The 13211-nt window shown below is 49.3% G+C and overlaps 2 protein-coding genes across 2 annotated transcripts in view; one reads left to right on the forward strand and one right to left on the reverse strand.

Annotated features, from left to right (window-relative positions):
* wdfy1 (WD repeat and FYVE domain containing 1) overlaps positions 1 to 996 on the forward strand; it is a 14789-nt gene extending 13793 nt beyond the window's left edge. The window contains exon 12 of the mRNA XM_035385555.1: positions 1 to 996. This exon is cut by the window's left edge and continues 1407 nt beyond it. The gene's annotated coding sequence lies outside the window, so the exon portion shown is untranslated.
* Positions 997 to 2871: 1875 nt separating this feature from the next.
* LOC118209860 (DHRS-12_like_SDR_c-like domain-containing protein) lies at positions 2872 to 13184 on the reverse strand. Its single transcript, XM_035385559.1, has 10 exons — positions 13027 to 13184; positions 10807 to 10940; positions 9914 to 9996; positions 9659 to 9754; positions 9305 to 9386; positions 8780 to 8841; positions 7975 to 8079; positions 7470 to 7560; positions 7156 to 7293; positions 2872 to 3261 (listed from the first exon to the last, which is right to left on the reverse strand). The coding sequence occupies exons 1-10, from the start codon at positions 13080 to 13082 to the stop codon at positions 3146 to 3148; spliced, it is 963 nt and encodes a 320-aa protein (XP_035241450.1). The 5' UTR covers positions 13083 to 13184; the 3' UTR covers positions 2872 to 3145.
* Between the last annotated feature and the right edge of the window lie 27 nt (positions 13185 to 13211).

Consider the following 13211-nt stretch of genomic DNA (forward strand, 5'->3'; position numbering starts at 1 on the left):
CCCAGTAACATGTTTACTTACACTGTATTTATACATGTAGCCTGTGTTTATGGTCACAAGCTGATTCTGCCAGTAGTGTGTTCATTAGATGAAGTAATGGCGTCGGCGAAGTGGAGGGTGGGTCCGATTAACGGTACACATGGGAATTCTGGTCTGGAGGGCTGTGGCTGGGAATGTTACAGAGTATGTAACTGGGAATGTTTCTGGGAATTCGACTGTCGGGAGACCCATTGCTACAGTGCAGTCAGGATTCAAGTCCTCATTTCTGTTTCCACAAAAAGTTAGCCTTTGGTACTCTGTAAAAATAATGAAGGAATTTCATCACTTTCTCTAGCTGGTCTGCAGGCACATTTTAATTGAAAAGCTAGCTGTCCTTTCTCATTTGGTGTGGGCTTGGTGAAAGTTGTCTGTAGTACTGGGGTTCACCAGTAGCAGTGCTGTTGAGTCGTGGAGCACTGGCTGTGCTGGATCAGTTATTTTACACTGAGAGTGTGTGCCGTAGCTCCGCCCTGTCGAGCTGCTGATCCACAGTCCCCCATCACCATGGCGATTAGTAAAGATGTAATCTTAGCTCTGTTGTATCTGAAATCGTCCTGAGACAAACAGACATTAGTTACCCATTCCACAGTAGCGCAGGAGTAGCTGTTGCAGTGTGTTTTTGGGAAAAGACCGTCTCGTGTTCCACACATGGCGGCAGTCGGCTGGAGGCCAGCTGGCCCAGGCCTAAGAGCCCTTCAGCTGTAGCAAGCGTTTGCATTTCCAGAAAAGTGAGATTTCCACAGACACGCCCTAACACCTGCTTTGTTTTTATGCCATTGTGTAGCCCTTGTAATTTTGCGCAGGATCCTGCAACCACACTGTTGTACTTGTGGAACAGGGTATTTTTTAAAGATAACTCCTGTTGATAATGCTTCTGCCTGATGGTGTTTCAGGCTACGGGCATCATGAATATTGAAGTTTAAAGAAGCTTAATAAAACTATACACTCTAACCTATAGCATGTTTGCCATGTGCATTTTTTAAACAGAGCTCCTTGCTTTGCAGGAAAATCAAACAGTTTTTAATCTTCAGTTCCTGCTCCTTACGCAAAACCTCTTGAACACCTACAGTTAGGTAGGGACCTTGTCAGTGGTTGACCTTTGTCCCTTGCCCCTAAGCCCAGCCAAACATTGACAGGACTGCAGTAATGTGCCACTCTGGACACCAGAGATGGACATGCAGTCCCTCAGAGAAACAACCCTTCTGCTGTCCCCTGGATTTCAACCCTAATCCTGTCCCCTTACTTACCAACGACAGATCACCTGTTAAACACCTGTTAAACCCCAACACTGTCCCCTGGGTTACCATCGACAGATCACCTGTTAAACCCCAACACTGTCCCCTGGGTTACCATCGACAGGTCACCTGTTCTACCTTAATCCTGTCCCCTATTGCCCTGGGAAGGGGTTCCCAAAGATGGATCACATGCTCATCCTGTCCAAACCAGCTCACTGCATTATAACTAAAAGTATTTTATTCTGAGTTTAACACACAGCCTCAAAAACAGTGGTACACTGGAGATTTCAGAGCCAAATGTTTTTATTCTCATTACTAAGAGGGCAGTACATTACAGAGTTATTTAGAGCAGATAGAGTACATATGAAGAGAGAGAAGAGTACATGTGATTATTCTCATATTCTACAGTCAGCACATAAGGATTTGGCCATTCGGTTGAAGGTACATAAGATATGTGATTTTCCATGTGGTTCAAAACATGTTCCAATCATTTAAGTCCAAACATCTGCCATAAAATGCAAACCAAACTATTTGAAAGACAGAGCCAGGGAGTTTGAAGCAGGGGGTGCACTAAACCAGACACGAGAGGAGTGATCCAGCCAGATACAATGGAGACAAGTCAACAGAACCCAACAAAGAGTGGACAGACAAGTCAACAGAACCCTCCATAGAGGGAGAGACAAGTCAACAGAACCCAACATAGAAGGACAGACAAGTCAGCAGAACCCTCCATAGAGGGAGAGACAAGTCAACAGAACCCAACATAGAGGGAGAGACAAGTTAACAGAACCCAACATAGAAGGACAGACAAGTCAACAGAACCCTCCATAGAGGGAGAGACAAGTTAACAGAACCGCACATGGAAAGAGAGATCCACAGTACCAGATTCAGACATACATAGGGAGGGAGGAAGCGAGTCCTGCATTTTTAAGTTTCCATTTTTTGGCATCCTATTCATACACTCAGGGATCCTCAGTCCCTGTGATCTGAAGATGAGACATACTGACCCAGAGAAACAAACGGCTTCAGTACTCTCATAACCAGTAGAATTTCAAAACTGCTCAGACGACGGTGGTTAAATACTGAAATTACACATTCAAATTATCACACATCAGTCAGGCACACATCCAGTGATGCTGTCAGTAAAAACAACATCAGGTCAGCCAAAGGTTAGGACACAACAGAAGCCAAACTGCTCGAGTGTTTAAATGTTAATAAAGTCTGTGTTTTCAGAGCGAAGTGCAGAGAAGAGAGAGTCCTTCTGGGCTGGGTTCCACAGGTAAGACCTCATGCAATGTTCTGTCCAGGTAGTGTTGCTAAACACGGTCCTGCCTTTGGCTCCATAAACTTAACCCTTCAGTGCCCTCCTGAAACAGCCCTTTCCATCACAGGCTATAGCTAGCTAGGTGGGACCTGCAGATTTGGCATTTTCTCCCACGGTGCCCCAGAAGTAGGCCTGCCCACTTCTGGAGCCCCTCCCACCTCCAAGTGCCCTGTCCTGCCAGCCCCTGCATTTTAGAGAGGAGATGAGGAAACCCTGTGGGACCCTCCTGTGTCACACAGTCCTAAGCTGTTATCATTACCCATGCACACAACAGCGCCCCCCCCCCCCCCCCCGTAATGAGTCACTCCTGCTGCTGTACAGCAGTGCAGCATGCAGCACGTGTGCCCTTTAAGCTGCAGGAACACACCTCTCTCCTCCACCTGTTAAAACTACCAAACATGGACCTGCTTAGAAGTGAGTTAAAGCTTCACAGCAGTTAAAGCGTTATTTTGGTAAATCGGGCATTGTAGCGGTAAGTGGTGAGACAGGCGTGGCCTGAATGGTGGCGCCGCCAGACCATGACCACTCATGGTGGAGCCACTCGGGCTCAGTGCGGCTGGAAGGTTTTGCCTATCTCCTCCAGCAGCACCATGAACTTCTGCTCCCGGTCCTGGGGGCTGCGAGTCCAGGCCAATGGCAGGTGAGCAGAGACCATCCTGCGATCTGAAACACACGTGTTCACGCACGCACACACGCATATACGCACACACACGCACGCACACACACATACTTGTCATTGCAGTAGTCCCTTTAGTAACTAAACATTCAGATTTCCTCAAATTCCTTGACATGTCACACTACCCAGCTGTGGTATAGTTACTAATATTGTACACTATATGACCAAAAGTATCTGTACACCCCTTGGTCTGGGGCTGTTTTTCATGGTTTGGGTTAGTTCCAGTGAAGGAAAATCTTAATGCTACAGCACATCGGCGATTTTAGACTCTTTTTAGGGGTGCTCAAGCACACCTAAATTTCATCTCAGCACCCCTAAAAAAATAAAATTATTATTATTATTTTCTGAAATCATTTTTAGCCCTCTCTAATGTTAGATTTTGCAAACTTGTCTGAGGGCTGGTAAATTGAAAATCAGCAGCGTTCTACACTTCCTATCCACCCCACCCCTAGTTTCAAACTGAGCTCACGAGATGTACCTAGGTAGTGAATTTAGGATTTCATGGCGCAGAAAAACACAAATAAATTGAAACGTTAGCAAATAAAATTGCTGAGTGTTCTGACCGAGAACGTTGGGCCAAATCAATATTACTGTGCAGCTGTTTCGATGTGTTTGGCGATGTATCAACGTAATTTTAGCGAGCTCACAAGCTAGCTAGCTAGCTAACGTCTGACCTAGCTTGCTTGTAAATTTGCTAATTTCAGATTTTAAACATGGCAGTGCGTGAATGTCATTACTTTTTGTGTGGGTACTGTTAAAGTTAGTTAACGTTGTTTGTGTGAGTCATAGAGTTAGTGCAAAGTCGATTTAAGACTTAGAAAGTCTCTGGTTGTAGTTCCATGGTGTGAAGTGTCAAAGAACGTTAGCTGACGTTGTTCGCTTGCTAGCTAGCCACCTAGCTCAGAGATGAGCTCTCTGAGCTAGTCTGCTTGCATTGCACACTTGCTAGCTAACGAGCTAACTGATGCACTTTATTATTTTAGCTTTTATTTACTTTGGAAAGTTATGGTCATTATGATTGAGTCTTTGCCTCAGGTTTCATTAACTGACTGTGGGCCCTCTCTAAAACAGGTGTATTATATTGAAATCTGTGATTGTTTATTCTGAACCATTACTACAATAGACCACCCAACTAATTGAAGTGAGGTTTGCCAAAGTGAAAGGGGCTGAATACTTTTGCAGACATCATTTTTATTACATTTTTCATTTTCTAAAAAATATTTTGTGGTGTAAAACTCATGTTACTTATGAGTAATTCATTGAAAGTATTGTAAATTAAAATAACATATAGAAAAATATAAATGTATTGTTATCCAATGAAACGAGTGATTTAGCAAAGGGGTTAAACACTTTTGCAAGGCACTGTATGCATGTCACATTCTCATTAGGGGCTGAGCCCCTCTAAAGGTCTGAGCCTGGAATCTCCCTTGCTACAGCATACAATCACATTCGAGACGATGGTGTGCTTCCCCAACAGTATGGGAAGGCCCTTTTCTGTTTCAGCACGAGAAGAAATGGTTTTATAAAGAACGGTTTGGAAGAACTTGACTGGCCTGCACAGAGCCCTGATTCAACCCCATCCAACATCTTTGGGATCAATTGAAAAGTCAACTTATCACTCAATCAGGGCCGTCCTCACTCTTCTGGCTGAATGGAAGCAAATCACTTTCGTTGCTCGTTTTCTTTTTATTATTGTAATGCCCATGCAGTTCAGTGTACCTCTGCCATGTGGGTAATAATAAACTTGAACCTGAACTTGAACAATGCTCTGACAGCCTTTCCAGAAAAGTGGAGGTTGTTATAGTGGCAAAGAGTGGACTGACTCCATATTAGTGCTCAATTCTGGATGAGATGTTGGATGTCAGGTGTCCACATACATTTGGCCATGCAGTATATGTATATTTCACTTTGCTGCAGTTCTAGATCTCCATGGTTTCCTGGGTCCTCACAGTGAACAAGGACCAAGTCCTGAGATGCCCTTTCTGGCTGAATGGAGGCAGCACAGAAGTTTTTTGACTTGTTCCAGTCACACAAAGACGAGAGTGTTTTTCTGCACCCAGCCCCCAGCCTCAGCACTGCGGGATTGTAATGCAGTCTGTGTTTTAGGATCTGGTGCTGCGGGGGTTTGGGAGGGGAGCATGAGGTCACCCTGGGGGCGGGGCCTGGTCCTCTCTGGCCGTGTCTGTCACCGAGCACATCGCCCAGCAGCTGCACTGGAGCGCAGCCAGCCCCTCCTCCTCCTCCTCCTCCTCCTCCCGCTCCGTCAGAAGCGCACAGACCCACATTCAGCTGCCTGCAGGCCCAGTGCCTCCTCATGCTTGCAGACAGGGGCTGTCTGTTCCACGCTCCGCGGGCGGAGTGCGCCACAGAGGCCCTGATGGGAGTCTGACTGCACCTTCAGTGGAACCCTGAAGCTGTGTTGCACAACCAATAACACATAGCTAAATCAAACTAATGAGTGACTGGCACGGTGACCTTCGACCTTTAACTCCATTCATTCTGTCTGCAGTCTAGATGCTTAGGTGCACTGATCGGTTGACCCTTTCAGGATCTGTTTGGGTAGGAGACACAGCCCTGGTCTCACGCTTTAGAATCCCTCTGCATCACCTGGGGCTAAATTCAATCGCTTGCCGTGTTTGTCTCCTCCGTCCCCGCCTGACCCGGAAATCTACCAAGGCCTGCCTTCCTTAAGGACATTCCAACCCATTAAAGGCTCCTTAAAGGAGTGAGGAGCTAGGAGACTCTCGAGGAATACTTGAGCAAGGAGACACAAGTGCATCTGTTTGCGGAAGTATTTTTTTAGGAAACAAGACGTATAAATAATCGATCCATGGATCCACCTCTCCCCATCTGCCGTGTCTGTAATCGATGTGGCTTCAAACTGATATTTGACTGAACAAGGATGTTCTATTTGCATACTACACGTTTCCTCTATCCTTGCATGCTTGCATTGCATCCTCCATTGGGTGGAGCTAAGAAAGTGAGGAATGGACATAAGGAAAGAGTGCAAGGAGGTAAAATAAGCTCCTGGAACGAGTCCCTACATTGATGCACCTTCTGTGCGACATGACTCACCAAATCCACCCCCTCAAAACTTTATTATCTGACACAATGGTACAGTCCAAATGCAAGGTAAACCTCCTGCGTCACCTGACAGAAAACCTTTTTTATGCTTCCCCTAAAACCTAATGCTCCTCCTAACAATAATAATAATGGACCACCTTACACTTGTCACATGTCAGTCAGGACCTTCATCTGAGTCGAGACGTGTGTTTGACTCGGGACCTTGGTTTGAGTCAAGACCTGTGTTTGATTCAGGAACTGGGTGTGAGTTGGTACCCGGGTGTGAGTCGGGGCCCGGGTGTGAGTCGGGTCTTGGGTGTGAGTCGGGTCCTGGGTGTGAGTCGGGTCCTGGGTGTGAGTCGGGTCTTGGGTGTGAGTTGGTACCCGGGTGTGAGTCGGGTCCTGGGTGTGAGTCGGGTCTTGGGTGTGAGTCGGGTCTTGGGTGTGAGTCGGGTCTTGGGTGTGAGTCGGGTCCTGGGTGTGAGTCGGAGCCCGGGTGTGAGTCGGGTCTTGGGTGTGAGTCGGGGCCCGGGTGTGAGTCGGGTCCTGGGTGTGAGTCGGGTCCTGGGTGTGAGTCGGGTCTTGGGTGTGAGTCGGGTCCTGGGTGTGAGTCGGAGCCCGGGTGTGAGTCGGGTCCTGGGTGTGAGTCGGGTCCTGGGTGTGAGTCGGGTCTTGGGTGTGAGTCGGGTCCTGGGTGTGAGTCGGAGCCCGGGTGTGAGTCGGGTCCTGGGTGTGAGTCGGAGCCCGGGTGTGAGTCGGGTCCTGGGTGTGACAGGGCTATCTGTGTGCACTGCCTTAGCCGGGCGGCTGTGCCATACCTTGGAAGAAGCGTCCGCTGGGTTTGGCGGCGGCAGCTTCAGACACGGCCAGCCACACCACGGTGTCCGCACCCTGCTCAGGACTGCGCAGCTTGTGCTGCATCGACCGGTAGAAGTCTGGCCTCGCTGCTGCCACGGCTGGGGGCAAGACAGCCAATCAACTTACTGCATCAAGCGTGAGTCCCTCCATCTTTCATCTCACCTTATCCTTTCATTTGGGACTAAAATTATCTGATGTTTTAACGTCAAAATGTTCAAATTCCAAATACTGTCCCGGCCCCCTTCCCTCACCCCTCCGCCAGCGCAGACGGTACCTGGGGTGTCGGCCCAGCCAGGGTGCATGACGGAGAAGTGGATGGAGTCGTGTGTTTTGGCCCACTGCTCTGTCATCACCACCTGCTGCCTCTGCAAACACAGAAGAGTGAGTCAGCGATCAGGCTCCAGGAGCCGTGAGAACTACAGCACTCTGCCCCGAAAAAATAAACCTCCTGAACGTAGGAAGAGCCCCCCCTGCCAGAGTGGCACCAGAGTTTGCACCAGCCCTGCCCAGCCCCGCCTCTCCCGCCCAGCCCCGCCCAGCCCAGCCCTGCCCAGCCCAGCCCCACCACGCCCAGCCCGGCCCCGCCTCTCCCGCCCGGCCCCGCCTCTCCCGCCCAGCCCCGCCCAGCCCCGCCTCTCCCGCCCAGCCCAGCCCCGCCCAGCCCCGCCTCTCCCGCCCAGCCCAGCCCCGCCCAGCCCCGCCCGGCCCGGCCCCACCACGCCCAGCCCGGCCCAGCCCGGCCCCGCCCGGCCCCACCACGCCCTGCTTTGCCTGCTTGCCTTGTTCTGGGCGTAGACTTTGGTGCCATCAAATGGGCCGCGCTCAGACTGCAGGTTTCCCGTGCGGAGTTTCTGAACCAGCATTCCGCCTGAGGACACCGTGATCTGGGGGGGGGGGGGGTCAGAACATCTGTGATTCATCAAGAGGGAGTCTAGGATGGGGGAGGGGTTCAGAACATCTGTGCTTCATGAAGAGGGAGTCTGAGATCATGAAACCCGTGGCTGATAAAGAACTCCTCCAGAGTGGGTGGGATTTATTGGTACAGAGGCCTGGCTTCTGAGGGTGTAGAGGTGCATGTGTGTGCTAGCTTTGTTAATGAGGGATTGCAGATAGGGGGCAGCATGTTAGACGCAGGCAGGGTGGGTGTTAGAGGCACGTGGGGTGTTGGGTGGGTGTTAGAGGCAGGGGGTGTTGGGTGGGTGATAGAGGCAGGTGGGGGTGTTGGGTGGGTGTTAGACAGAGGTAGGTGGGGGTGTTGGGTGGGTGTTCGAGGCAGGGGGTGTTGGGTGGGTGATAGAGGCAGGTGGGGGTGTTGGGTGGGTGTTAGAGGCAGGTGGGGGTGTTGGGTGGGTGTTAGACAGAGGCAGGTGGGGGTGTTGGGTGGGTGTTAGAGGCAGGTGGGGGTGTTGGGTGGGTGTTAGACAGAGGCAGGTGGGGGTGTTGGGTGGGTGTTAGAGGCAGGTGGGGGTGTTGGGTGGGTGTGAGGCAGGGGGTGTTGGGTGGGTGATAGACAGAGGCAGGTGGGGGTGTTAGACAGATAGAAGCAGGTGGGGGGTGTTAGACACCAATTTGGGGTGCGCTCACCACCCGGGGGTCACTGCTCTTCTCCAGAAGAGGGATCAGGCTCTTGGTCAGAATGTACACCCCTAGAGGGAGAAAGGGAAGGTACAATCAAACCCACACAAACCAGTTTCTGCCTCACAGCAGAAGGTACCCAGAATGCCCTGGGTATGGTACAGACTCTCTTCCCCAGAATACCCCTGGGTGTAGTACAGACTCTCTTACCCCGAATGCCCCAGGGTGTGGGACAGACTCTCTTCCCCAGAATACCCCTGGGTGTAGTACAGACTTTCTTACCCAGAATGCCCCTGGGTGTGGTACAGAATCTTTTACCCGGAATGCCATTGGGTGTGGTACAGACTCTCATACCCAGAATGCCACTGGGTGTGGTACAGACTGTCTTCCCCAGAATGCCCCTGGGTGTGGTACAGACTCTCTTACCCAGAATACCCCTGGGTGTGGTACAGAGTGCCTTCCCCAGAATGCCCCTGGGTGTGGTACAGACTTTCTTACCCAGAATGCCCCTGGGTGCAGTACAGACTCTCTTACCCAGAGTGTTGGTGGCAAAGCTCTTCTCCAGCCCATCAGTGTTCACCTCTCTCTCATTCATCATGCTGCCTGCATTATTAATCTGTCCAGAGAGAAGGAGGGGGGAGGGAGAGAGGGGGAGAGACAGAGGGGAGAGAGGGAGAGAGAGGGCAGAGAGGGGAGAGATGGAGAGAGAGAGGGGGAGAGAGGAGGGAGACAGGGGGGAGGGAAAGAGAGGAGAGAGTGAGAGAGGGGGTGAGGGAGAGGGGGGGAGGGAGAGAGAGGGGGGATGAAGTAAAGGTGATGGATGTATAAAAATCTGATCACACTGAATGATTGTTAGTCTATCATTAGAAAAGCCCACAGTAATCTCACCAGCACGTTCAGAGATTTGTATTTCTTCTTAAAGGCTTCAGCAAATTCCCAAACTTTTCGAGGCTCTGACAGGTCCAGGATATGGACATGAATCTCCTACAGACACATATTGAAGTCTTAACTGCACAGTTTAGTAGCCAATGATATATAATGGCATACGTGTAACAATCAAAAATTAGACATATAAATTACGCCCTTGCAAAGGTGGCATTTCAGTGTGATGCTGAAATGGAAAAGGTGAGTTGAGGAGCTGACCTTATTGGCCGTCTCCCTGATGATGTCACCTCTGGCTTCCTCAGCTTTGTCCTTATTCCTGCAGACCATATGGATCACTCCGCCTGGGGGCATACAGACAAACCCCTGAAATAACCTCACACCGCCTGGGGGGCGTACAGAGAAACCCCTGAAATAACCTCACACCGCCTGGGGGCATACAGACAAACCCCTGACATAACCTCACACCGCCTGGGGGCATACAGACAAACCCCTGAAATAACCTCACACTGCCTGGGGGCATACAGACAAACCCCTGAAATAACCTCACACCGCCTGGGGGCATACAGACAAACGCCTGAAATAATCTCACACCGCCTGGGGGCATACAGACAAACCCCTGACATAACCTCACACCGCCTGGGGGCATACAGACAAACCCCTGAAATAATCTCACACTGCCTGGGGGGCATATAGTAATCACAAACACAACCCTGGAATAACCGCACCACAGGTTTAACCCTGGAATACCCGCACCACAGGTTTAACCCTAAAATAACTGCACCACAGGTTTTACCTTCGTGTTAGAAACTGCCCAGCTGTGTGGGGTTTTGACTATTGCGGCATTTCCACACTGGTTTGGCCTCTGTGTCCAGAAAAATGCATCACCAAGCAACTCTTATGGGCTCAGAGAGACGCACCATTCAGCAGCTCGATGCAGACCACATCCAGCACTAATATAAACAGGTGGCTCTGGACCACTCACAGTTGAGAGGCTAATAAACCTACTGTATTACCCCAGTGATGCCCTTTTAATTTACAGTTCATATTGAGTTATGATTAATCTATGAATGCTAGAGACTCCCAACCCCCAATCCCTGCTCCAGCTCCTCACCCCCCCTCCCCAAAGCCCCCGCCCCAACCCCGCGGACTACCTCTCTTAGCGATGGCGATGGCAGCGGCTTTCCCGATTCCACTGCTAGCGCCAGTTATCATGAAGGACCGGCCTGCCACGGACACATCCAGGTCCTTCTCCACAAACCGCTTAGCGGCACTCTCGAATCCCTTCCTGCAGACACACACAATGCACCAGAGAACAGCACACTTCCTGCAGACACCCACAATGCACCAGAGAACAGCACACTTCCTGCAGACACCCACAGTGCACCAGAGAACAGCACACTTCCTGCAGACACACACACAGTGCACCAGAGAACAGCACACTTCCTGCAGACACACACAATGCACCAGAGAACAGCACACTTCCTGCAGACACCCACAGTGCACCAGAGAACAGCACACTTCCTGCAGACACACACACAGTGCCCCAGAGAACAGCACACTTCCTGCAGACACACACACATTGCCCCAGAGAACAGCACACTTCCTGCAGACACCCACAATGCACCAGAGAACAGCACACTTCCTGCAGACAGCACACTTTTGTTGTCTCAGCCCAGGGTCTGCCCTTCTCAGACTGCGATTGTGATTTATTTAGGTTTCATCGCATGGACCAGGCCTTGTATTTGAATGCTGCCCATTGCATACAGTGTTGGCTAATAAAAAAAAGTCCAATTAGCCAACAATCCAAGGTCATCTCAAGGACAGCAGACAAAATGGATGCAGTATATGATGAGAGCTTTGATTTAACCATGACCTCAACAAAGAACGCAAACAATTACAACAGCTAGCTGGCCTAGAACAAACTCTCAGTCTTATAAAAGGCTTGCATTATCATTTGAGCGACATCAGTGGAAGCTAATGACAGGCTTGTGAAGCTGGCCTTGATCCCAGACTCTGTAGTGTCATTGTATTCTCTGGACAAGCAGGGGTAAAGCGGGCCCTGGTTGCTTTTATTAAAAGATCACACTGCGGTTCGGTAGATAATATCTTGGGAAAAGATCCTGATGATTTTGTGCAGTGTGAAATGCGGTAAAGCTCCCGCATATTCACATAAACATGCAAGTTTGGATAAAAGCGCTATATAAATGCAGTCCATTTACCATTTATCCATTTAAGTTGAATGTTATGATCAATGACCAACAGCAATAATAACGGACCCAAAGTGTTACAATGTGACCATTATAGCTGCAAGTGGTCGGTTATTTCATTGGTTTACTGCACGGGTTGTCGAAACAAAGTAAACCATTCGTGTTCCAGGAAGTTACATCTACATTTTTTTTCCAGCACCACTGCATCAGTTGAAATTTAAAATTTAATTCCAGCACCGCTGCATCAGTTGACATTAAAAATTTCTTTCCAGCACAGCTGCATCAGTTTAAGTTTAAAATTTCTTTCCAGCACCACTGCATCAGTTGAAATTTAAAATTTCATTTCAGCACCGCGGAGTCAGTTGAAATCTAAATTTTCCTTCTAGCGCCACCGCTGCTTCAGTTGCGCCTGTAATCTTCTGTCGCCCTTCGCATTGCGTTCAGACGCTCTTAACCAACCAGCGCGAATTCTAATGCACGAGAACACGAGCGCATTCACCTAAACTATGCGAGCAATATTCCCGCGCGTTCACAGTACAATTACCGTACACACCACGGAAAAAACCATATAATCTAATATCCTGAATGCCCTCCTGAAACCCTAATATCCTCTAATATCCTTGCATTAACTGTCTTAACTACTGCTTGTATTTTTTTCCATAGACTGCGTTGTTGCCGTTCTCGTTGTGTTAGTGTTAATCAGTTTAACCTTCAGGGTCCAAGTTGAACTATGCGGTTGTTCCCTGCACTTGGACCGGTACTTCTCTCTAGGGTTTTCATACTTGTTTCTGGTTATGGTTATACACTTTGTTGTACGTCGCTCTGGATAGGAGCGTCTGCCAAATGCCTGTAATGTAATGTAATGTAATGAATGAGTCTGAGATCCGCAAATCTACATTAATAACATAAATACTTTGCATGGGTTGATAATTAGTCTTTGTTGAACAAGCTAAATAGCCAATGTAAATTACAATGTCAATGATGTTGCATTTCGATTTTAAGCCAGTTGAGGAGAGCCTCCCGTGTTAATTACAGAGCTGCATCTTTGTGGCTGTCGGTGGCGATCTGGGCATCGGTCTCAGTTCGTGTTAAAAGAGAGCTATAAACGCTAAAAGAACCAAGTAAACCCAACAGGGACAACGTCTAGCGGAAACTTTACCATACCTTGTGTATTCATGGATTCCCTTTAAAAACCAGATGCTATTCCGATATAGAGACATCCTGAGTTCCGACACCAGTTTGCTTCACACCCTCGCTTTGTTTTAAGCGCAGACGCATCAGTCACGTGGGTCACAGTTCAGGTTTGTGACAGTACTGGCCATCCAGTGGCTGCCCTCAGAACAACGGGG

This window comes from Anguilla anguilla, chromosome 12, assembly GCF_013347855.1.
Source record: "Anguilla anguilla isolate fAngAng1 chromosome 12, fAngAng1.pri, whole genome shotgun sequence".
Classification (NCBI taxonomy): Eukaryota; Metazoa; Chordata; class Actinopteri; order Anguilliformes; family Anguillidae; genus Anguilla; species Anguilla anguilla.